General features: G+C 41.6%; 2 protein-coding genes across 4 annotated transcripts in view; one reads left to right on the top strand and one right to left on the bottom strand.

The window, feature by feature from the left end:
* Positions 1-7422, bottom strand: part of WRN (WRN RecQ like helicase) — a 124756-nt gene extending 117334 nt beyond the window's left edge. For all 3 annotated transcript variants that reach the window (XM_010592469.3, XM_010592468.3, XM_023551133.2), the window contains exon 1: positions 7255-7422. The gene's annotated coding sequence lies outside the window, so the exon portion shown is untranslated. The remainder of the gene's footprint in view (positions 1-7254) is intronic.
* An 888-nt stretch (positions 7423-8310) lies between these two features.
* The window catches only part of PURG (purine rich element binding protein G), a 40337-nt gene continuing 24499 nt past the window's right edge, over positions 8311-24148 (top strand). The window contains exon 1 of the mRNA XM_003412549.3: positions 8311-9259. Within this exon, the coding sequence (XP_003412597.2) occupies positions 8396-9259 (864 nt within the window). The 5' untranslated portion in view covers positions 8311-8395. The remainder of the gene's footprint in view (positions 9260-24148) is intronic.

A 24148-nucleotide genomic window follows, 5' to 3' on the forward strand; every position in this document is an offset into this window, starting at 1 on the left:
TTCTGTAACCAATCAGAGGGATGGTGCAGGACCAGACAGTATTTCATTCCATTACGTGTGGGGCTGCCAGGAGTGGAAGGCTAACCCATTGGCAGCTAACAACGACAAGCAGGAAATAATAGGAAAAAATAGAATTGTATGTATCAAGATAACAAGTTCTCTAAGATACGTGCTAAGTGAAACAGAGTAGCTGCAATGAAACTCTGGGTGTACGTAAACGCTAAAACAATTGAAGAGGACTCCTATCAGTTAATTATGGCCCTCACAGGGAACAGAATGGAATTAAAGCCAGGTGTGTGAAGGAGACAGTTCACTAAGCCATAGTTTGTTTCTCAACAAGGATGGTAGGTGTGTCTCTCTTTTTTTCCCTCTTTACAATCTGAAAGGACTATGAAGGGTCTCTGAAAATAATGAAGTCAGTAGTGGTGTATATTTTTTAAAATTTGGATCCTGCAGATAAACATGGTCTCACGGTTCGGGTAAAATAAAAAATGAGAGGAGCAAAAAGAAGTTGATTATCTTAATACTAAGAAAGAAGAGGGTAACAAAGTGACTGTAAACAATAAAATTTTATTAGCCTCCTCAATTTCCATTTAGCCCTTCCCACCCCCGCAATATGTAACAGCAAAGCTTTTTAAGAGGACTGAGGACATCACCAGTGCCAGGAGGGAAATTCAGTTGTCCTAAGGCCAAATGGAAGACCTCATTACCACTGCCATACAATTAATTCAGGAATAGGAACTGTAACCCCGGTCTCAGTTCTCTGGCCTCCACCTCTTGGCGATAATTATCGGTTCCAAGGCGGCCCAACTGGGGCAAAGCTCAGGACTCTCCTTCTATAATTGTTGAAAAAATGCTTTTACTCCTGCCGGATGTGAAGGAAGAAACATGCAGTCATGGCTGAGGCAGGCAGTCATCTTACAACCTTTTAAAAAACCATCCTGAAGTTAAAGCCAACACATAGAAGAGGGCCAAGCACAGGGCCAGGAAAAGTCAGAGCCCTGACTGAACTTGCCTGAAGGTCACGCTACCTTAGGATGTGTCACAAAAAAAAAAGTAGGCCAATAGATAACCTTTTATTGTGGGTGCCAATTTCATTTTCGTTTTTTGCTTATTTGCAGCTGAAAGCATTCTAATTGACAGGATGGGATATCTAAAACCTAGTATCACTTTTCATCTCATTTTTTTAATGCTGTATAAAAGCCCATTTTCTTTATCCATCATGAGTTATTTAACTATTCCCCTTATTGATGACATTTGGGTTGCTTGCAAATTTTATCACAAGTAATGTTCAGTGAACACCCAGGCAGACGTGTGTGTGTGTGTGTGTACCTTTAAGCATTCATGTTATTATTTCTATAGAAAAGGTTTCTAGATGTGAAATTCCTGAGTTATATAACACTCCTACTTCTCTGCCTGCCTTCTCACCAATAAATTATTCACAACAGTCTGCAAACCCCTAAAGGTAGGACTAGCCAAAGAAGCATGCATAGAAAGCCAAGAAAAACTTCTGCAGTAGCTGGGTTCTAACAAACCCTTGATGAAGGGAGTTGATTTCAAAATGACAACTAAGAAAAGATGCCTCATGTCACCTACCATGCCTACAACTACAAGAACACTTTGGCAAAGAACAGAAGTCCATGAAGGGCTTAAAGTTTAACTATGTGTTACAATATAACCACATGTAACTCAACAACCTAACTTTTGGGCATTAGATACAGATCAAGTTTACGGTATTTGAGTTAGGTGTTAATGGGTGGTCATCATCACCATAACTATCAGTATCTATAGCTATGTATACCTACATCCTATATTTCTTTCCTCCTCTATTAGTCCAGGGGGTCACAACCGTTGATGGATAATATTCCTTTGAGGGAAACAGGGCCTCTCAGTTTTCTGACACCTTTTCCTCCAATGATCTTGCCTGCACTCTGCTCCAGCCATTTACCCAATGAGGACACCATGCCACTTCCAGTGACTCAACCCTCCATAATCTCAATTCCAAGCATCCCACCTTCCAACCAACACCAACTATTTTTCAAGCTCATTTCCTCTAGAAATCTAATTCCAACAATCTTTTGACCCAACTGGACCTATAATCCAATTATTCTACTATCTTTTCACTCTCCTCACCCCCTAGACAGTCCTTACTTCTCTCCATAACCAGTTTAAATTTCAAGATCATAATTACTTCCTGTATATATCCCCTTAATATCTCTTGCCCCTCTCTTCTGGCAAAACTCCAATCCTGAATAAAATATATTATCTGCCTACTCTGTGCCTGCACCTGCCTGTGCAGCTAAATGAATGCAGCAGGTGGGAAGTTAACTGGTTTCACTTTAAATCTGTGACCACCAAACTCAAGACCTACAACCCTTCCCTAAGCCATTTACTATCCTACCTTCCTAAGATAACTATTTCATATCTTCTTCTCTTGACTTAAGCCTGTCATGTCACCTCCCCAATTGTCACTGTCCACTGATACCCCTGCTTCAGATTTTACTTAAAGAGTAGAAGCAAACACAAATATTCCATCTGTGCCCATCTACTCTACCTTCCCTTCTGTAAGAATGGATGGACTATTTAGGAGAACTATCTATGCCCCTAAATCCAGCCCCTCCACATGTACACTAGATTCACTACTCTTTCATCTACTCAAGGACAATGCTCTAGCATTTTTTTTTCCCAATGCGCTCCTGCTTTATCCATTTTTCCCTCTGTATGAGTCTACCAAAACATTCCAACCAGTATATAAAACTCACTGCCATCCAGTCAGTTCCTACTCATGGTGACCCTACAGGATGGAGCAGAACTGCCCCATGGGGTTTCCAATGCTATAATCTTTACGGAAGCAGGCTGCCAAATCTTTCCCCATTGGATCACCTGGTGGCTCTGAACTGCCGACCTTTCAGTTAGCAGCCCAGTGTTTTAACCACTGCACCACCATGGCTCCCTAACCAATATATAAAAAAAAAAAAAGAAGAAGAAGAAGCCATTGCTGTTGGGTCAATTCTGACTCACAGCAGCCCCACAAGATAGAGTAGAGCTACCCCATAGGGTTCCCAAGGAGCAGCTGGTGGATTCAAAGTGCTGACCTTTTGGTTAACAGCTGTAGCACTTAACCACTGTGCCATCAGAGCTCCAATCAATATATAAGCATGTATAATTTCTCCCATCTTAAAAAAAAAAAAAAAAACTCTCTAGCTAACTGCCCCCATTCTTCTCCCCTTTACAGCAAAACTCCTCTAGAGTCTACAATATTAGTGTTTCCATTTCCATTCCTTCCATCCTCTCTTGAAACCACAGTAAACACTCCACCCCAACAAAAGTGCTCTCGTCAAGGTTACCAACGGCCTTCATGTTGTCAAATCCTGGCGCCAATCCTCAGTCCAAATTTGACCCAATATATCAGCAACATATGACACAATTAATTACACCCTCCTTCTTGCCACACTTTATTAGGCTTCTGTGACAATACTCTCTTGATTCTCCAACTACATCAATGCCCTTTGCTGGTCCTTCCCCACCTCTTCAATCTCTAAACATCACAGTGCTCCAGGATTCATTCAATTCAGAGACCTTTCCTCTTCTCCATCTGCACTCCCTTGGAGACATTCAGTCTGTTGGCTTTCAAAGCATCTACAGTAGACTGATGGCTTCCAAATTTACATCAACAGCCTAGACCGCTCCTCTGAACTTCAAACTTGTATATCCAAATATTTCCTAGGCACTTTAATATCTAGTGCTTATATTACACTCGATAGGTATAAAATTCTCCCAAACTACTCCTTCTACAAACTTCTCATCTCAGTAAGTGCATCTTCATTCTTCTTCTCAGGTCAAGAACCTTGGAGTTACCACTGACTACTCTCCTTCCATACCCTATGTCCAATCTATCAGCAAATAGTTTGCTCTGCCTTCAAAATATAGTCAAAACCCTTCCCTAAAATCTACATAATACTGCAAAAACTCAACTGCAAAAAGACAAATACCCCAATTAAAAAATGGGCAAAAGATATGAATAGACACTTTACTAAAGAAGACATTCAGATAGCTAACAGATATATGAGGAAAAGTTCACGATCATTAGCTACTACAGAAATACAGACCAGAACTACAATGGGATTTCATCTCACTCCAACAAGGCTGGCATTAATCAAAAAAAAACACAAAATAATAAATGTTGGAGAGGCTGTGGAGAGATCGGAACACTTCTACACTGCTGGTGAGAATGTCAAATGGTACAACCACTTTGGAAATCAATTTGGCGCTTCCTTAAAAAGCTAGAAATAGAACTACCATACGATCCAGCAATCCTACTCCTTGGAATATATCCTAGAGAAATAAGAGCCTTTACACGAACAGATATATGCACACCCATGTTCGCTGCAGCACTGTTTACAATAACAAAAACATGGAAGCAACCAAGGTGCCCATCAACGGATGAATGAATGAATAAATTATAGTGTATTCATACAATGGAATACTACGCATCGATAAAGAACAGTGAGGAATCTGTGAAACATTTCATAACATGGAGGAACCTGGAAGGCATTATGCTGAGTGAAATTAGTTGCAAAAGGACAAATATTGTATAAGACCACTATTATAAGAACTTGAGAAATAGTTTAAACTGAGAAGAAAACATTCTTCTGTGGTTACGAGAGGGGGGAGGGAGGGGGGTAGGAGAGGGGTATTCACTAATTAAATAGTAGATAAGAACTACTTTGGGTGAAGGGAAAGACAGCACACAGTACAGGGAAGGTCAGCACAATTGGACTAAACCAAAAGCAAAGAAGTTTCCTGAATAAACTGAATGCTTCGAAGGCCAGCGTAGCAGGGGCAGGGGTCCGGGGACCATGATTTCAGGGGACATCTAAGTCAACTGGCATAATAAAATCTATTAAGAAAACATTCTGCATCCCACTTTGGAGAGTGGCATCTGGGGTCTTAAACGCTAGCAAGCAGCCATCTAAGATGCATCAATTGGTCTCGACCCACCTGGATCAAAGGAAAATGAAGAACACCAAGGACACAAGGTGATTATGAGCCCAAGAGACAGAAAGGGTCACATGAACCAGCGACTACATCATCCTGAGACCAGAAGAACTAGATGGTGCCCAGCTACAACAGATGACGGCCCTGACAGGGAACACAACAGAGAACCCCTGAGGGAGCAGGAGAGGAGTGGGATGCAGACCCCAAATTCTCATAAGACTAGACTTAATGGTCTGACTGAGACTGGAAGGACCCCGGTGGTCATGGCCCCCAGACCTTCTGTTGGCCCAGGACAGGAACCATTCCCGAAGCCAACTCTTCAGACATGGTTTGGACTGGACAAAGGGTTGGAAAGGGATGCTGGTGAGGAGTGAGCTTCTTGGATCAGATGGACGCTTGAGACTATGTTGGCATCTCCTGTCTGGAGGGGAGATCAGAGGGTGGAGGCAGTTAGAAGCTGGTGAAAAGGACATGAAAAGAGAGAGTGGAGGGAGAGAGCAGGCTGTCTCATTAGGGGGAGAGTAACTGGGAGTGTGTAGCAAGGTGTATATGGGTTTTTGTGTGAGAGACTGACTTGATCTGTAAACTTTCACTTAAAGCACAACAAAAATTACTTAATATATATATATATATATTTTTATACATATAGTCAAAATCTTACCTCTTCTCACCACTTCCACTGCTACAACCCTGGTTCAAGTCACCATAACCTCACACCAGCTTGCCCCTATAGCCTATTCTTAACTCAGGAGACAGAGTAATTTTGTTTAAAAGATAATTCAGATCAAGTCCCTTCCCTGACAAAACTCTAATAGCTTCCCATCTCCCTCAGAGTAAAAGCCTACAAGTTCCTGCACAATCTGTACCTGGCCCTTACCTCTGATCTCAACCCTTGCTACTCTTCCCCTCCAATCTCAGTCTGCTCTAGCTCTCTGGTCTCTTTGGCTGTTCTTTGATTACACCAGACAGGCTCCCTCAGGGCCTCTGCACTCACTTCCTTCCGCTTTTACTCAAGAGTTACCTTCTCAGTGGAGCCTTCCTTAATCATCGTATAGTAAAACCTCCGCTCCCCACACCCTTCACATCTCTTTTCCATTTTTATTCTTTATAGGGTTTTCACCTTCTGACACCTGACTGGATGTCTATCTCCCTCCACTGAAAAAAACCAAACCCATTGCCTTCTAGTCGATTGTGACTCATAGCGACCCTACAGGACAGAGTAGAACTGCCCCATAGTGTTTTCAAGGTGCCGCTGATGGATTCTCGCTTCCTACCTTTTAGCAGCCAAACTCTTACCCACTATGCTACTAGGGTTTCCCTCCACTGAAAGGTAAGCTTCAAAAGCAGAAAGGTTTTTGTCTGTTTTGTCCCCTGTTGGTAGCCCCAGTGCCTAGAGCAGTGATCGATAAATATATGTTGAATTAATAAACACCAGTTAACTTCAGCCTGGCGCAGTGGTAAAGAGCCGGGCTGCTAACCAAACGGTCGGCAATTCCAATCCACCAGGCACTCCTTGGAAACCCTATGGGTGAGTCCTACTTTGTCCTCTAGGGTCGGTATGAGTCGGAATTGACTCAGTGGCAATGGGTTTTGTTTTTTAACTTCAACCAATCTATTCAACGACACCAAAATCCAAATTGCCCTAACCAGCACAACCTTCAATCTCTAGAAAATTAACAGACCAAACTATACAAAGCCTTAAGTACTCAGACTTAAAAACTCCTAAAATTAGCATCTTACGAATTTCATCATCCTTTTTAAAAGGGAGTAGTATTTTTACATACTCAAACCTGTCCAGGAAACAACTCTGACCGGGCTAGGCGAAAAGTCATTAAAGATGGAGAGATGTGAACTCACGAATCCAACATAACGTGCGGAATTATAAGAGGTTCTTTCCCCGGACTCTGCCGTGTAAGTGCGGAAGGGTCGAGCTTCCGCGGCCGCCAAAGGCCGTATCCGAAGGACAGACACCTAAGCGCACAGGAGAGGCGAGCAGTCCCGCAGGCTGGACCGGAGGCGCGGGGAAGCACGCTTTTTTGGCCGAGGGGAGCTTGGAACGGGCCTGCGGGCCGCCTGGGCCCCGCTTGTGAGAGCTCGGGGCAGACGGGCCTGTCTGTCCGGAGGGACCTCCCCTCCCGCCCAGAGGCCTGCAGGCCGGACTGAGTAGCTCCAGGGTCCGCGACGCCCGGCGTGCGCTCGCCCTCGTGGATGCTCAGGAGGCGGGACGGGGAAGCAGGAGCGGGGGAGACACGTTACCCTGAGAAGAGCCGGTCCAGCGGGTGTTTCCCTTCAGCTGGACGACTTGTGGGGCGCCTCACAGCAGAGCCTGGAACTCAAGCATCCAGGTGGGACACCCGTCTAGACACTTCACTCCCCCGCCGCAGAGCGCACGCCGCAGCGTCAGCGGCGCACAGTGTACGCATCAGCTGGCGGAGACCGACACCCACGCCTCTCCTCCCTGGCCCCGCCCCCCTCCGTCCCGGCCCCGCCCCCGCCCTCCGCATGTCCTGCGCTCAGCGCTTCAGCCCACCCACCACAGCCCGTCAGGCGCGGGCCAGCGAGACGCGAGACGCATGCGCAGGGCCCCCTCGCTGCCGCTGAGCACCTCGGGAAGTGTAGTCTCTGTGCGCGTGCCGGGGGGCCGCCGGAGTCCTACATCCCCACGGAATCTGGGGAAGTCAGAACGCTGCCCCCACCCTGGTCCTTATCTCCACCTCACACCTGCCTGGTCACCTCACACGCACCTCCATCCTCACGCGCCGGCCTTCCGCCGGAGCGCGCCTGGAGCGAGAAGCCGAGACCCCCGCCGCCTCCCGTCAGCCGGCTGCGTGGGGGAGGCGGGGTCCACTTCCCGCCCCCGGCCCCGCCGCCTCCCCCTCCCCTGCTCGGGGTGTCGGGCGGGCGCCCGAGCGGAGGCGGCGGTGGGCGCCACAGGCGATGCCCCTGCCCGGCCGCTCCGGGGCGGGGGAGGAGGCGGGGGGCGGCGGCGGCGGGGCCGAGAGCTGGCGGCGGCGGCCGTGAAGGGCAGCGGCGGCGGTGATGGCCGAGCTGATGTGAGTGTCTGCGGCTGGGGCCCCGGGGCTGCCGAGCCCCAGGCGGGAGGCCAGGGAGGCGGAGGGCTGCGGTGTGCGCGGTGCGGAGCCAGACGCCGCCGGCCGGCTGGCCGGCCGGCAGAGGGCGGGAGCCGAGCGCTGCGGCGCCGCCGAGCGAGCGAGCGAGCGAGCGAGCCGGGGAGCCCGCGAGCCGCGGAGCCCGCGAGCCGGGGAGCCGGCCAGCGAGCGGGGCCCGGTTGGGGGTCCCGGGCGGCGGCGGGGCAGCGCCGGCCGAGGGGCGCCTGCGATTGTTCTCAACACCCCTCTCCCCCACCCGTGTGTCTGTTTGTCACTTGCAGCTGAAGATGGAAAGAGCCAGGCGAAGGGGAGGCGGCGGCGGTCGCGGCCGCGGAGGCAAGAATGTAGGGGGCTCTGGCCTAAGCAAGAGTAGACTCTATCCCCAGGCCCAGCACTCCCATTACCCCCACTACGGGGCTTCAGCCGCCCCTAATCAGGCTGGAGGCGCCACCGAAATCCAGGAGCTGGCCTCCAAGCGAGTGGATATCCAGAAGAAGAGGTTTTACCTGGACGTGAAGCAGAGCTCCCGGGGCCGGTTCCTAAAGATAGCCGAAGTCTGGATAGGGAGAGGCCGGCAGGACAATATCAGAAAGAGTAAACTGACCCTCTCCCTGTCGGTGGCCGCGGAGCTGAAGGACTGTCTAGGGGACTTCATCGAGCACTACGCCCACCTGGGCCTGAAAGGCCACCGGCAGGAGCAGGGCCACGGCAAAGAGCAAAGCTCCAGGAGAAGACAGAAGCACGCGGCCCCCTCCCCACCTGTCTCGGTGGGGTCTGAAGAACACCCCCACAGTGTCCTCAAGACGGACTATATAGAAAGGGACAATAGGAAATACTACCTAGACCTAAAGGAAAATCAGCGGGGCCGCTTCCTGAGGATTAGGCAAACCATGATGCGGGGCACTGGCATGATAGGTTATTTTGGCCACACTTTGGGCCAGGAACAGACCATTGTCCTCCCAGCACAAGGCATGATTGAGTTCCGTGATGCCTTGGTTCAGCTAATTGAAGACTATGGCGAAGGGGACATAGAAGAACGAAGAGGCGGAGACGATGACCCGGTGGAACTCCCAGAGGGGACTTCTTTCAGAGTGGACAATAAAAGGTTCTACTTTGATGTGGGCTCTAATAAATATGGCATTTTCCTGAAGGTAAGTGAGGTGAGACCACCTTACCGTAATACTATTACTGTCCCATTCAAAGCATGGACAAGGTTTGGGGAAAATTTTATCAAGTATGAAGAAGAGATGAGGAAAATTTGCAACAGCCATAAAGAAAAGAGAATGGATGGCAGAAGGGCCAGTGGTGAAGAGCAAGAATGCCTCGACTAGAGTGAATTTGAACTCCATCAGGCAAAATTTAAAATCATAAATTGGCTAGACGTACTGATCCGTAGTCATTTGAAGAAGCTTTTCCTCTTTTTTGGCCCTTCGTTATTAGTAATACCTCTAGCAGTTTATACTTCAAGGAGTCTGATTGTCATGTTATACATAGATCACTATAATTCTTAGGGGAATTCTACCCTTCCCAGAGCTAAATAGTTTAGCTGCTTCAACTGCTGCAGACTATTGAAGTATGAAAATCAGCACAAAATATGACATCTGACCTTCTAAATACTATAAGAATTACATTGCACTACGACATAATCCTGAAAAAAGATACATACTTAGTATTGGAAGTGTGAATTTCTATTTCACAAGGTCCCAAAAAAGAATTCCATTCCTACTTCATTAAAAACTGCTAAGCTTTGCTGTAGGACAGTTACCACAGAAACAGAAATTGACCTTAAGCATAGTGTAAATATATTTATTTATAAAAATAAAAGTAAAAATATCTTAACTGTCCATTGGATAACTGAATATTAAACAGTACCACAAAAGGATCAAATCTTACTAGCTAAAGAAACTGTAAAAATAGTTATAATATTTCTTAAGAATTATCATAGTAGTCTATAATTTCTAATTTCGTGGTAACCCTACAGTTTATAATTGCCGTTATCAAAGCCGTGGAAGAGTTTTAGTTGGTTATTCTGAGTTACAAGTCCATCTTCATCGCTACTTATTGTACCTTATTTTTTACTGACATCTCAAAGTTTCAGGAATTACTTTTATGTCACTGTTGAGTGGGAGGCTTCATCCTATGACTTTGCTATGGAAATCCTGGTTTTTAGTTTTTGTGCTTATTTGAAGGTTGTGAGAGGCTTCCCCCCCCCACACCCAAATGTATCATAGACTCAAGGTGTTTTCAAGCTGCTTCTTTAAGACTATTTCAGAGGGGTTGGTGCACCAGTTAACTGATATAAAAATACATCTGTAATAATACATTTTGGTAGCACTTTTGCAATTGCTACCCCTAAAATGATGTCAACACTTCCAGTGTTAACCTGACTTCAGCAGATGTTATAATTCCAGAAAAAGCATTTTTTTTTTCCTTAAAGAGAAAAATTTAGAATATGAATTTTCAGTCTAGGAAAAATATTATTTGAAGATTGGTTATAAATATGTTTGAAAGGAAAATTCAGACATTTTCCAGGGTGCTCTTTATAATATATAAAGAGGTTTACATTATACAAAACTTACCCATTTACCTGTGTTACACATTCCTTTCCAGGAAGTGTCACAGCAGATTTTTCAACACCTAAGCAATTGTTAAAACAAGTGGATATATGTCGACCAACCCACCCTCTAGTGATTGACTGAAATTTCATCTCTTGACCTACATTTTATTCTAAATGACAATTATTGTGTTTTTATCTTGTTTTCTTCATCTCCCACATAATAAGCCCCTATTATCATGTTTAAGAGCCAGACACTGATTTCAGTCCCCAAATATAGCTCTCATTGATGAGAGTTGGCTGCATGGATTGAGATCAGAACGTAGCTCTTCCTTGACTGCTAATCGTAAGGTCGACAGTTAAACCCACCAGCCACTGTGCAGGAGAAAGATGGGGCAGTCTGCTTCTGTAAAGTTTCCAAAACCAGACCAAACCCATTGCTATGGAGTTGATTCCGACTCATAGAGACCCTACAGGATGGAGTAAAACTGTCCCATAGGGTTTCCAAGGCTGTAAGTCTTTACAGAAGCAGCCTGCCCCATCTTTCTCCTGTGGTAGTAAAGACTACAGCCTTGGAAACCCTATGGGGCAGCTCTACTCTGTCCTAATAGTGTCGCTGTGAGTCTGAATTGACTCAACGGCAATGGGTTTATGGGATAACTAATTCAAAATTATTTTAACAGTATTTTTTCTCCAGAGGTTTATTCCCAGATCCATTTAAGTAAGGTCAATGAGAAAACTTCATGGTATGAATTAAGCAAATTAACTTCATTAGCTTATGTTACCTAAGAACAGTCAGTAATCCAGACATATATGTTGGCGTTGGTGTGCAGATTGTATTTCACCTTTCCTCAAGTAGTATGAAGGAATCTCATTAGTTCATTGTAATTGTGGGCCATCTGGATCACTAGGGAACAACTGGAGGTTAGAAGATAGTGTTAGTACTAGAGTTAATGGCACATGGTGGGTGTTGAGACTAAAAATAGCAAGGATTTTTAAGCAGTCCAAATGTAAAATAACTATGTAGGGTTACTAAAAAGTAGCTTTCGGTGTCTGAAGGAGTGGTATGCACTTGAATTACTGTACTACTGATTGTTATTGCTGTCCATCATAGTGCCTACTAATAATAACCTGTCAGATTTTGGCAAACTGGAACTGTGAATATTCCAGTATTCGATTGTTCCCATCACTGTTCCTATGACTGTGTATTCTCTCTTAAAACCTTCCTTTCTAAAATATTTATGCCTATTAGGTCTAAATGATTTCTTTTGGGGTCTTTAGTCTGGTAAGATCTCAGTGCATTCATGATATACATATGCCTCTATATATATACACATATAGTATATATGCACATATATAATATGACTTAAAGATAGATATCTTTAATTCATTGTATATAAATATGATTTGTTTAATTTTTCGTTAAGTATTTAAGAATTAGTTAAACAGCCAAATTTTCTACCTTATATATATACTTCAAAGTTTTTAACATCTCAAAGCTGCAGATCGAATAGATGCATGTATACCGGCAATCAAATATACTCTAGAATCAATAAGCCATCTGCCAGTCCTTTTGTTTCATTTTCCATAGTTCATGTATAATTCAGTGAAAAAAAAATGAAATGATGCTATGATTTTTTGGTACTTAAAATCCCAAGAATTCATTAGCCATAATCTAATGAAGAAGGTCCAGTTCCAAACGCCGGTATTAGAGCATGTAATGCCATGTATCTTATAAAATAAGCTACTATTCTTACCTGTGCAATATATATTTTATTTATTGTCGTTTGTAGCATAATGAAGCTGCAACTGTACATGATATTCTTCAAAGTAATAGGATCCCTGCCTTGACGATGTTAAACTCCTAAGGCAACTGGATGTTAGAAGTTAAAAAATTGAACATTAAAGTTAGTAACCAAAATTACTAGTTCACTGTATACTTCTAAAACACTGATGGTGTTTGCACATAATAATCCAAGCATAATGTGGTACAGACGTAAAACTGTAATAATACAAGCTAGTAGTATGAAATTTGGAAACGGGTTCCTTGTAATAGTTGGCGGTGTTCTTCTAGCAATTGCAAGCAGCACTAATCTGTTGCTTATATGCAAAAGATGCAATGTATTGTAAAGGTATTAAAGTTCTGCCACATTTTATGGTTTGTCTTGTTAAAGCCCCAAACTGCCATGTCCCTTAAACTTGAGTCAAACACAAGCCTATTTGCACTAAAGAGCATGGCCAAAAAATAAATGACAGGGTGGAAAAGCTAGTTGGAACCTCTTGAAATAATTGGTTCTGATGGGAGAATTTCACATTTGTCTCTTTGAAAGCTATACGGTCCAGCCAGACAATCTGTCAGTTCACTAATTTAATAATGCACTTTACCTTTTGTATATAACAAATGTACATTGATGCCATTTGACAGGTAGGATGTATTCAGTAACTGTGTAGTTAGAAACTGTAGAGTGATCCCTTGCATGCATGTTTGTGTTGGAACTGTTGTGGTAACAGGTATCCACTAAATTGGTATGATGGAAAAGAGTAGAAGATGCTTTTGAAACAAATCCCAATACATTTAACAAAGAACTTTCGAGTTCATATTTGTACTCTTAAAGAACTAAAACCAATAAAGAACAATTTCTAGCCCAGATTAGTATAGCAGTTGAGACTATATATATAGTTGAGGCTCCCCAGGATACCTTGAAAGTTAACTTTGGGAATTTTTTCAGACAAAAAAGTGTTTCTAATGATTTTGTTTCACTCTTGCTGTGTATTTGAGTAACTAATGGAAAAAATAGTATATGATACTGTACTAGAATTAAAAGTATGGTTAGCTGAAATGGCCTTATTAATATCCAGACTAAAGAAGCAAAGTTTTAATTAAGGAAATGCTAGAGCCTAAGAACATTTGCGCAGATAAATATTTTATTTCCGAATTGCAGACATACTGACCTTCACCAACCAAAAAGGGTATTGGGGGATTCAGCATATCCTTCCATCCTAAAAATTTCCTAAGATGTACATTTGAAAACTAGGTAATTGTTGCTTAATAATAGGTTGTATGTACTTCACTGAGAAACACTGTGTACTAACAATTCATCAGGAGTGTGCTATATTTACTGCAGTCATTTTATATCTATGGGTAAGAATACATTATATATAGTCATCTTAATAAAATCGTGTATTTATATTGTAATCTTGCAAATATTCTCCGTAAACATTTATCTGAGCTGCACAATTTGAAGAAGGTTGGAATACAGCCTCAGATACTCATGTTTAATAAGCAGCTTCATTGAAAGCTATGTATGTATTACCATTTCTTTAAACTTTGCTTTCTAGTCTAGTTTTTAAATGAGCAGGACTTAATTTTAAATTTTTACGTGGTTTTCTGAAAATAAGTGTGGGATTATTTTTTTTTCCTGCTTATTTCCAAAGTCTTTCATTGGAACTATTCATGAAACCCTATTCCAACGTTTATATAAGGGCTTTGCTTAGTCACCATGTATTTTGAAATTTGTCTTTACCAAAACACCAAATGTCTTTGGCAGGATAAAATCTAAAGTAAACCACAAAGAGAAGTTAAAATTGATTCTATGGCTACAGAATAAACTGGTGTAATATTTATTGCTGCCAAACAAGAGTCTTAAAATCCCTTTTGAATTTCCTGAAATGTTTTTTTGAATTTCAGAGAGAAATGGTGACTAATGGCTAGCCCATCAGAGGAGAACTATAACAATATTAGCTTGCTGTTTCAATCCATAATCCCCAATGCTGTAGCAATGAGGTCCAGGGAAGAATTTTTTTCTTCCAATCTAATGTCATGTGGAATTTTAGATTACAGTTACTCTGTCGTAAAGTAAATATACCCAAATTTATGTAGGTGAAGCGTAGAAAAACAATGTATGTGTTAATATGTTTTCTCGTCTGATGTCAAAAAAATCAGTCATTTTTCTTAATTTGATATGATTTTTAAAATCATTTAAATTTGTTTTAGTAGTTTTGTAATCACTGTCTGTGTAGGGAAAACGTGCACATAGTAGAAAATGTAAAAGCTACACATGGATAGACAGTGAAAAGTAGCAACTGATGTTCTCAGTGTTGTGTGTAGCCTAGAATTACTCTGCATATACAAGCATATGTGTATAGACGTATATTCTTTTTAAAAAATACAGATGAAAGCATACTATATTCGGTGTACACTCTCCTGTACCTAGTAGTTCCGATTTTAGAGCTTCCACTTCAAGTGAATTTTTTTCTTGTACTTAGATATCATGCTCTCTAGTCACCATCTTTGATTTGAACTATATTATTACACCAAGGGATCATCAAGGAAATTTTGTAATAAATTCCCTGAGTGTTTACTTAAAATGCAAATATATATATTGCTTTTTAAATACACCAATATTTTGTTTATCCTACAGCTTTCCCTTTCTTTTCCCAAAGCACCCTGTCTCTCTATCTTCTTCCCTCCCTCAAAAAGCTATTGGTCTTTTTACAGAAATGATACAATTTAGGAGTGGCAAGCTATAAGATAATTTAACCAAGTGTTATTTTAGATTACCTGTGTCCTCTAATGAAGCACACCCATCTTAAAAGCTTCAACAAGTTATCACTTTTAGCCTTTCTTCCTTTTTTTTTTTAGTTTTTGTTGTGCTTTAAGTGAAAGTTTACAAATCAAGTCAGTCCCTCATACAAAAATTTATATGTACCTTGCTGTATGCTCCTACTTGCTCTCTCCCTAATGAGACAGCACACTCCTTCTCTCCATGCTCTATTTTCATGTCCGTTTGGCCAGCTCCTGTCCCCCTGTGCCCTCTCATCTCCCCTCCAGACAGGAGCTGCCCACATAGTCTCATGGGTCTACTTGATCCAAGAAGCTCACTCCTCACCAATATCATTTTCTATCTTATAGTTCAGTCCAATCCCTGTCTGAAAAGTTGGCTTTGGGAATGTTTCCTGTCTTGGGCTAACGGAAGGTCTGGGGACCATGACCTCCGGGGTCCTTCTAGTCTCAGTCAGACCCTTAAGTCTGGTCTTTTTACGAGAATTTGAGGTCTGCATCCTACTGCTCTCCTGCTCCCTCAGGGGTTCTCTGTTGTGTTCCCTGTCGGGGGAGTCATCGATTATAGCTGGGCACCGTCTAATTCTTCTGGTCTCAGGCTGATGTAGTGTCTGATTTATGTGGCCATTTCTGTCTCTTGGGTTCATAGTTACCTTGTGTCTTTGGTGTTCTTCATTCTCCTTTGTTGCAGGTGGGTTGAAACCAATTGATGCCTCTTTGGATGGCTTCTTGCTAGCGTTTACGTTTGTCTTTCTTTTTATGAATTCTATTACTATTATTTTTATCCAAAGACCTTGCCGTTATAAAAGCAAATGAGTACAGAGCTATAGTAAAAGGTTTTGTTATGAATCTACTGAAATTGCTGATTTACTAACATGAAGCCGGTATCTTTATGATGAGAACAGTATATGGTTATTAATGAGTAATTCATTTGGCAACTTAGTCAAATCCAAGTCTAACCAAAGCGATAACGCTAGGCCTGATTGTTTAGAGTACTGAGTCCCCATTGAAGGACCCAGAGTCCCTCAAAAGCCCTTGGGACCAGAAGGTACCATGATGATTTGGGGAAAGAGTAGAACATTGGGAGTTAAGAAGTTAGAAGTACAAATAAGCCACTCTCTGTCCTCTGCTACTTATTATTTAAGATAGTAAATAGAATTGTTTATAAATGAAGTTAGCATTTTAACTCTTACTGAAAATATAAGGAAAGCTGCCTTAATAGTTTCCCCACCCCCCCCCCCAAAATCATAATTCTCTTTTCATTCCCATCTAGGGTACATTTTAAGATCACTTTTTTAACAACCACTAAGAAAGAACATTCTCTGAAAACATGAACTTTCCATACTTGAAGCTTTAAAAGATACTATCTAATTATAAAGTACACAGAGTAAATGACCCAATACTGTTACAGATATCTTAAAAAATATGTGGGTTGAGGGAGACTTTTTTTTTTTATATAAACTTTTCTTTTTTATTAACTTTTATTGAGCCTCAAGTGAACGTTTACAAATCAAGTCAGACTGTCACATACACCTTACTCCATACTCTCACTTGCTCTCCCCCTAATGAGTCAGCCCTTCCAGTCTCTCCTTTAGTGACAATTTTGCCAGCTTCCAACTCTCTTTATCCTCCCATCCCCCCTCCAGACAGGAGATGCCAACACAGCCTCAAGTGTCTACCTGATATAATTAGCTCACTCTTCATCAGCATCTGTCTCCTACCCACTGTCCAGTCCCTTTCATGTCTGATGAGTTGTCTTCGGGAATGGTTCCTGTCCTGGGCCAACAGAAGGTTTGGGGACCATGACTGCCGGGATTCCTCTAGTCTCAGTCAGACCATTAAGTCTGGTCTTTTTATGAGAATTTGGGGTCTGCATCCCACTGATCTCCTGCTCCCTCAGGGGTTCTCTGTTGTGCTCCCTGACAGGGCAGTCATCGATTGTGGCCGGGCACCAACTAGGTCTTCTGGTCTCAGGATGATGTAGGTCTCTGGTTCATGTGGCCCTTTTTGTGTCTTGGGCTCTTAGTTATCGTGTGACCTTGGTGTTCTTCATTCTCCTTTGATCCAGGTGGGTTGAGATCAATTGATGCATCTTAGATGGCCGCTTGTTAGCATTTAAGACCCCAGATGCCACATTTCAAAGTAGGATGCAGAATGTTTTCATAATAGAATTATTTTGCCAATTGACTTAGAATTCCCCTTAAACCATGGTCCCCAAACCCCTGCCCTTGCTCCGCTGACCTTTGAAGCATTCAGTTTATCCCGGAAACTTCTTTGCTTTTGATCCAGTCCAGTTGAGCTGACCTTCCATGTATTGAGTACTCTCCTTCCCTTCACCTAAAACAGTTCTTATCTACTAATTAATCAGTAAAAAACCCTCTCCCACCCTCCCTCCCTCACCCCCTTGTAACCACAAAAGTATGTGTTCCTCTCAGTTTATACTGTTTCTCAAGATCTTATAATAGTGGTCTTATACAATATTTGTCCTTTTGCCTCTGACTAATTTCGCTCAGCATAATGCCTTCCAGGTTCCTCCATGTTATGAAATGTTTCACAGATTCGTCACTGTTCTTTAACGACACGTAGTATTCCATTGTATGGATATACCACAAATTATTTAACCATGAGGGAGACTTTTTTTAAATGGACTGGCATCTGTAAATTTTATGAAAATGTTAAATGGTTTAAAAATAAAAAAACATTGCTTTAAACCTCATAATAATATCTCCCTAATTGGCATAATGTGTGAAGTGAGTGAGGTGGTGGTAGAGGATAGGAGCCTCTTACGCATGGATTTTTTCTTTTCTTTTGTTGTACAGCTGAAGTTAGTTTTTCATACAAAAATTTATACACACATTGTTATGTGACCCTAGTTGCCATCCCTATAATGTAATAGCATATTCCTCCTTTCCACCCTGGGTTTCCTGTGTCCATTCAACCAGCTCCCATCCCTCTCTGCCTTCTCATCTCACCTCTGGACAGGAGCTACCCATTTAGCCTCGTGTATCTTCTTTAACTAAGAAGCACACTCTTCGTGAGTATCATTTCATTTCTTATAGTACAGTCTAATCTTTGAAGAGTTGACTTCGGGAAGGGTTTTAGTTCTGGGTTAACAGAGAGTCTGGGGACTATGTCTTCTGGGTTCTTCCAGTCTCAGCCAGACATTAAGTCTGATCTTTTTACTAGAATTTGAGTTCTGCACCCCACTTTTATCCTGCTCCATCAGGGACTCTCTATTGTGTTCTGTGTCAAGGCGGTCATTGGCGGTAGCCAGGCACCATCTAGTTCTTTTGGTCTCAGACTGATGGAGTCTGTGGTTTATGTGCCCCCTTTTGTCTCTTGGGATAATGTTTTGCCTGTGTCTTTGGTGTTCCTCATTCTTCTTTGCTCCAGGCGGGTTGGAACTAGTCGATGCATCTCAGATGGCCGCTCGCCAGCTTTTAAGACCCCAGATGCCACTCATCCAAGTGGGATGCAGAACATTTTCTTAATAAGCTTTGTTATTAAGCATGTATTTTAAAAGCATAAAAGAGTCATTTACTCGTTTAAGCTTAAAATGGCTCTTTATCTATTTCTGCTACTTAAAGAGAGGGTCAAAAGGAAGGTAAATTTACCTTCAGGAATAGAGTTTTACTCAAATTTAGGCAAAAAAAGGTTAATTTTCCATCTATAATCAAGAAGTTTCCCATGTTAGCGCTTTTTCTTTCTGAAAGTTATATTTCCCAGGCTTTTCCTTTTTTAAATATCCCTTGTGAGAAGTTACGCATTCTCGTTGAGGCCATTGGGTCCACCAGTAAATAAAAACTTACTAATAATGAACTAGTGCTGCTGCAGTGAAGTTACTTTGCAATATGGGTATAAAGAAAATAACTCATTTAAATTGGAATAAATGTTAAATAACTCATTTAAATTGGAATATATGGTTTCTTCTTTAATGTTGTTGACTTATTTCAAGGATTGCATAGCAGTTGCCACTTTATTGTGGTTTCTGCAAGAGTTGTTCTTTTCAAAGTTCTCATTGTTCCTAGGAAATAATAGAGGTAAAAGAAAGGGGACATAATCCCTTTCTAATAAAAGTGTTTATAGTATTTAAAAGTTTGAGTTGCCCGAAGAGTACGATTGGGGAAAAAAAGGCTTTTGTTGGTTTTTGTCTTTATGAAAATACTGGCATAAATCTGAGTATTTTATTTGATCTAAGTCAGGATTTCTTTTATCTGATACTTCTGTATTCAAAAATGTTTAGTATTTTATTCTTAGAGAAAATGGTTCTGTAGGATAATACTCTCCCTTCAGGGTCTCTTTTTTTTTTTTGGTAAACTATTTGATATGGACTTGATAAGGTTGTTGTCTGAAAAAAGAGGTTGTTGTCTACAGGTAGCAAAAAGAGAAGAAATGGAGAAGAGAAAAGTAGTAGCTGATTATTTTCCTTGCCTGTAATGAAAGAAATCAAACAGAAAGGAGAGAAATAAGTCATTTTCAAAATTAAGTCTCTATTTAGGTTTTAAAAGAGCAGTTGAGAAAGAATAATAAGACCTAATTCTGCCAGTTCATGGCCTTACCCTGAGGGAGTCATTTAATTTCTCCTGAATAGTTTCCTCATAGTAAAAATGAACAAAGTTGTGCTAGAAGCTAAGAATCCCTCCTCTTCTAAAACTTTGTATTCTTTATCAGGGGAGTGTGAAGGGAAAAATTAGATGGAGAGTACCACAATTGGCAAGTATGAGTAAGGGGTTTTCTGTAAATATTAAAAACAACTATGATAATGTAGCAACTTGTGATGATACCCAAAGCAGCAATGCAGAAATGTTAATTTTTAACATAGTATATATCTCTTTAGACGCACAAAATACAATTTTGTTCCTCATCCTTATTAGGACCAAATTATACACTAATTATATAACTATACTATGCTTTAAGTTTTTAAAGAAATATTTTTTATCTATAGGAAGTCTCGGAGCACTGGTGGCGCACTGGTTAAGCACTCAGCTGGTAACCAAAAGGTTGGCAGTTTGAATCTACCAGCTGCTCCTTGGAAACCCTATGAGGCAGTTCTAATCTGTCCTATAGGGTCGCTATGAGTCAGAATCGACTCAACAGCAATGAGTTTTGGTTTTATAGGAAGTTATTTCTACATATTCTGTAATCATTTCTTATATTCCGCATCACAAAGGAATTTTAAAAACTAACATCACTTCCTGAAATGTCATCGTTCCTAAGATAAATGTGAAAAACTATCCTTTCAGTAGTCCCTGAGAATCAAGTACTGCCTTTCACTCCTCTTTCTTGATCCTGTTGAACTTCCTGTGTTATAAATAATCACGTTTAATAAGGAAAAGCGAGCCCTGATGGCGCAGTGGTTACGAGCTCAGACGGCTAACCAAAAGGTCAGCAGTTCGAATCCGCCAGCCACTCCTTGGAAACCCTTTGGGGTAGTTCTGCTCTGTCCTGTAGGGTTGCTACACGTCGGATTCGACTCGACAGCAACGGGTTTGGTTTTTTGTTTGGTTTTAATAAAGAAAAGCAGGCAGGTCACTGACTTCTGAACAGTGTGGTTCTGTTTTAGAGGACCTAAACCCTGGTGGCATAGTGGTTAAGTGCTATGGCTGCTAACCAAAGGGTCGGCAGTTCGAGTCCGCCAGGCGCTCCTTGGAAACTCTATGGGGCAGTCTGCTCTATCCCATAGGGTTGCTATGAGTCGGGATCAACTTGACGGCAATGGGTTTGGCTTTTTTTTTTTTTTTTTTGATAGCTACTAGGGGTTGTTGGGGTTTTTTTGTTTTTTAAGCCTTGAAAAACGGCCAAGCTTGATGATTGCAGGGGAAGAGCAGCAACACTCAAGATTTTTGTCCTACAGACATTTACTCTGATCTTCCACTATGCAGTGCCACCACCACTGCCAGCAGAATTTAAAGAGTGACACCAGACCTTTCCGTTGGTGCCTGTTTGCTTACCAAAGATGGTGTTTTAAGAGTTGTTAGTTGCTGTCAAGTAGATTCTGACTTAGGACAACCCCACGTATGCGGAGTAGAACTGCTCCACAGGGTCGTCAAGGGTGTGACCAGACTCTAGGTGAGTTGAATCCACCAACCTTTCAGCTAATAGTTGAGCACTTAACCCTTTGTGCCACCTATATTTTAAAGTGCGTATGCAGTGGATATTTTGTTATAAAAAATTGATGCAAGTGAAATTCCATTGAAGAAACATTCCTTACGATTAAAAAAGAATCTTTGGCCTGCCTGGTTCACAATAGCAATCTGGTTAGTTTGTTTTCAGTAATTCTATACAGTGAGTTAGCTGTTATAGGGAATTTTCTGCTCTCTTTTCTCCTTCTTCTTCTCAAAATAACAGATACTTTTTGGGTTCTTGATTGCTTCGTCTTCCATGTTTGAATTCTAGGTGGGACGTGAGAGAATGGTTGAGGATGGCAGTTCTTTGCCCTTGCCGTTGGGTAGAAATTTTCCTTAGCTTTCCATTTCACACATTCTGAGCAACTTTACCAAAAGAACAGACCTAAGTGCCAAAACTGCCCAGCAAAATTAAAAAAAAAAAAAAAAAAACAGAACCGTAAAATATTTAGGAGTAAAGATAAGAATACTTACAAAACACTTAAATGTTTTGGTTTCTTACCTCACTCTCCCTTCCTCCCTTACCCTTCTCCTGCCCACCTATCCCCCGTGTGTCATTCCCACCCATTCCCATTCCTTTACTCTTTTCTAATGTATGTCAGAGTCTGCCGTATTTTATTTCCAGGTTCTTGAGGCTAGCAATGTGATTTATACCAATACTTGTCAGCCTAGAATTTCAGCAGGACAAAATATTTTGAAGGTTAAAATGAACCTTCAAAATAAGTTCATTATGGAATTTTATCTATTGCTGCTTGGTAAACACTCCATAAAGGGTATGTTCTTGTTGTTGTTAGGTCCCGTCGAGTCGGTTCCGACTCAAAAGCGACCGTATGCACAACAGAACGAAACACTGCCCGTTCCTGCACCATCCCTACAATCGTTGTTATGCTTGAGCTCATTGTTGCAGCCACTGTGTCAATCCACCTCGTTAAGGGTCTTCCTCTTTTCCGCTGACCCTGTACTCTGCCAAGCATGGTGTCCTTCTCCAGGGACTGATCCGTGGTACAATCCAGGTATAAAAATAGAATTCTAAAATTCATAGCTCATTCTTCTTACCTTCTATTTTTTCCTCGCTTACACTGTACCCTTTTGGAAAAGGATAAGAGCATTAATTTCTCTCACCACCAGCGTGGCCCTGCTCCATCCTATTTATTTGTTCAAATGACAATTAAAATACAACAAAAGAACAGAGCTACTCTGAAAATTTGGAAGTTGCCTGATTAGCTTGATCTATAGACTTTTTTTTTTTTTTAATAGATTTAAAGACTACTCCTTTGCTCACCTAATTTCAACACTCTCACCATATTTCTATAAAACAGTTTAGGGTGAGTAGAAAACAGATTTCACTTGGAATGATATGGACTGAAAGCACAGTTATTGCAACTTCTCAGTACACAGGGCATCTTCAGAAAAATTTTTTGCCGGCATAACTGACAGGTAATTTCAGGAAAGAATTTAGCCTCTAGAAAAGTTGTGTCATCACCATTTTTAAAGAGACTGTAGTAATAAAAGGAAGAACCGATCAAGATTATGAGTACTAATAACTATTGTTTATTGAATGCCCACCAGATATAAAGCACTGCTAGGCTCCTTGCCACTACTATTTCTAATCCTCACGGCAATCCTCTTATTTTCCACATTTTCTTATAATGTTTTAGAGGTTTCAACCCTTAAGGGCAGAGAGGAGACAAATTACTGTTCATTATGGGTCTCCAATTTCATTTTCATGAACCAAAAACAACTGGCTGTGTTAAATTAGTCTGGAAATAAATCTTATAAATTATTAGTGAGAGCTTTATTGATTTTTTACAGCTTTTTCCTGCCATCTTATATCCTTACACTGTTCTATTACTTTTCATTTTATGTTGAATCACTGTGTTTCCTCTTCTTTCCCTTAAGTCCAGGGGGATAAAGTGAGGTGACCACTGTATTTACAGATTGTTCTCCATCACTCATGAGTCGGAATCAGCTCGATGGCAGCACGTTTGATTTGATTTTCTAAGCCAGTGGCTTTCAAACCAGGGCTTCGAACCTGTTCGTTCTGGTTCAAATCCCTGCTGAGAATTTGCATTTCTAGCGAGTTCCCTAGGGAAGCTAATGCTGCTGGTTAGGGACCAGTTCTGAGAACCCCTAGGACAGCAGTGGTTTTCAAATTTTATTATGTGTAAGAATCACCTGGAGATATTGTTAAACTGTAGATTCTGATACAGTATATCTGGGGTGGAAATGCAAATTTTTAGCAGGGGTTCGAATCTGTTCCAGTTTAGTGTGAATAAGAACACCTGGAGTATCTGTTAAAGCACACCTTGCTGGCACACATCCCCAGAGTTTCTGTTCAATAAGTCTGGGGAGGGACTGCCTTTCTAACACATTCCCGAGGTGAAAAGGATGCTGTCTTCTGAGGACCACACTTTCAGAACCATGGTTCTGGGTTAGTGGGTTTTTACCTCAGCTACAAAGAGTGAAGGAGAAATGTCAAAACAACAGTAGTATCTTAGAAGACTCAGTGCTACTCATTCTGCCTTGAGAAGTTTACAAATCCTAAAAGCAACTTTTTTTTTAAAGAGATTTCAATATTTATTGCTTGTGTTACATAGTGATTACACTATTTGCAGAAAATATGTGTTAAACTATCTCACACAATTGATGTCTGAAGTCGGAAGTAAGATGTTTCTCACCTTTTCATTAAGGTCTGATGGTTTGTATCTTTACGTGGATGTTTGTAGGTCAAAGTATATGAAGGCAGTGTTATGCTTCTGAAGAACAAGAGTATTTTCCCCCACCACTCCTTCGTGTCGTG

This window comes from Loxodonta africana, chromosome 19 (genome assembly GCF_030014295.1).
Source record: "Loxodonta africana isolate mLoxAfr1 chromosome 19, mLoxAfr1.hap2, whole genome shotgun sequence".
NCBI classification, from domain to species: domain Eukaryota; kingdom Metazoa; phylum Chordata; class Mammalia; order Proboscidea; family Elephantidae; genus Loxodonta; species Loxodonta africana.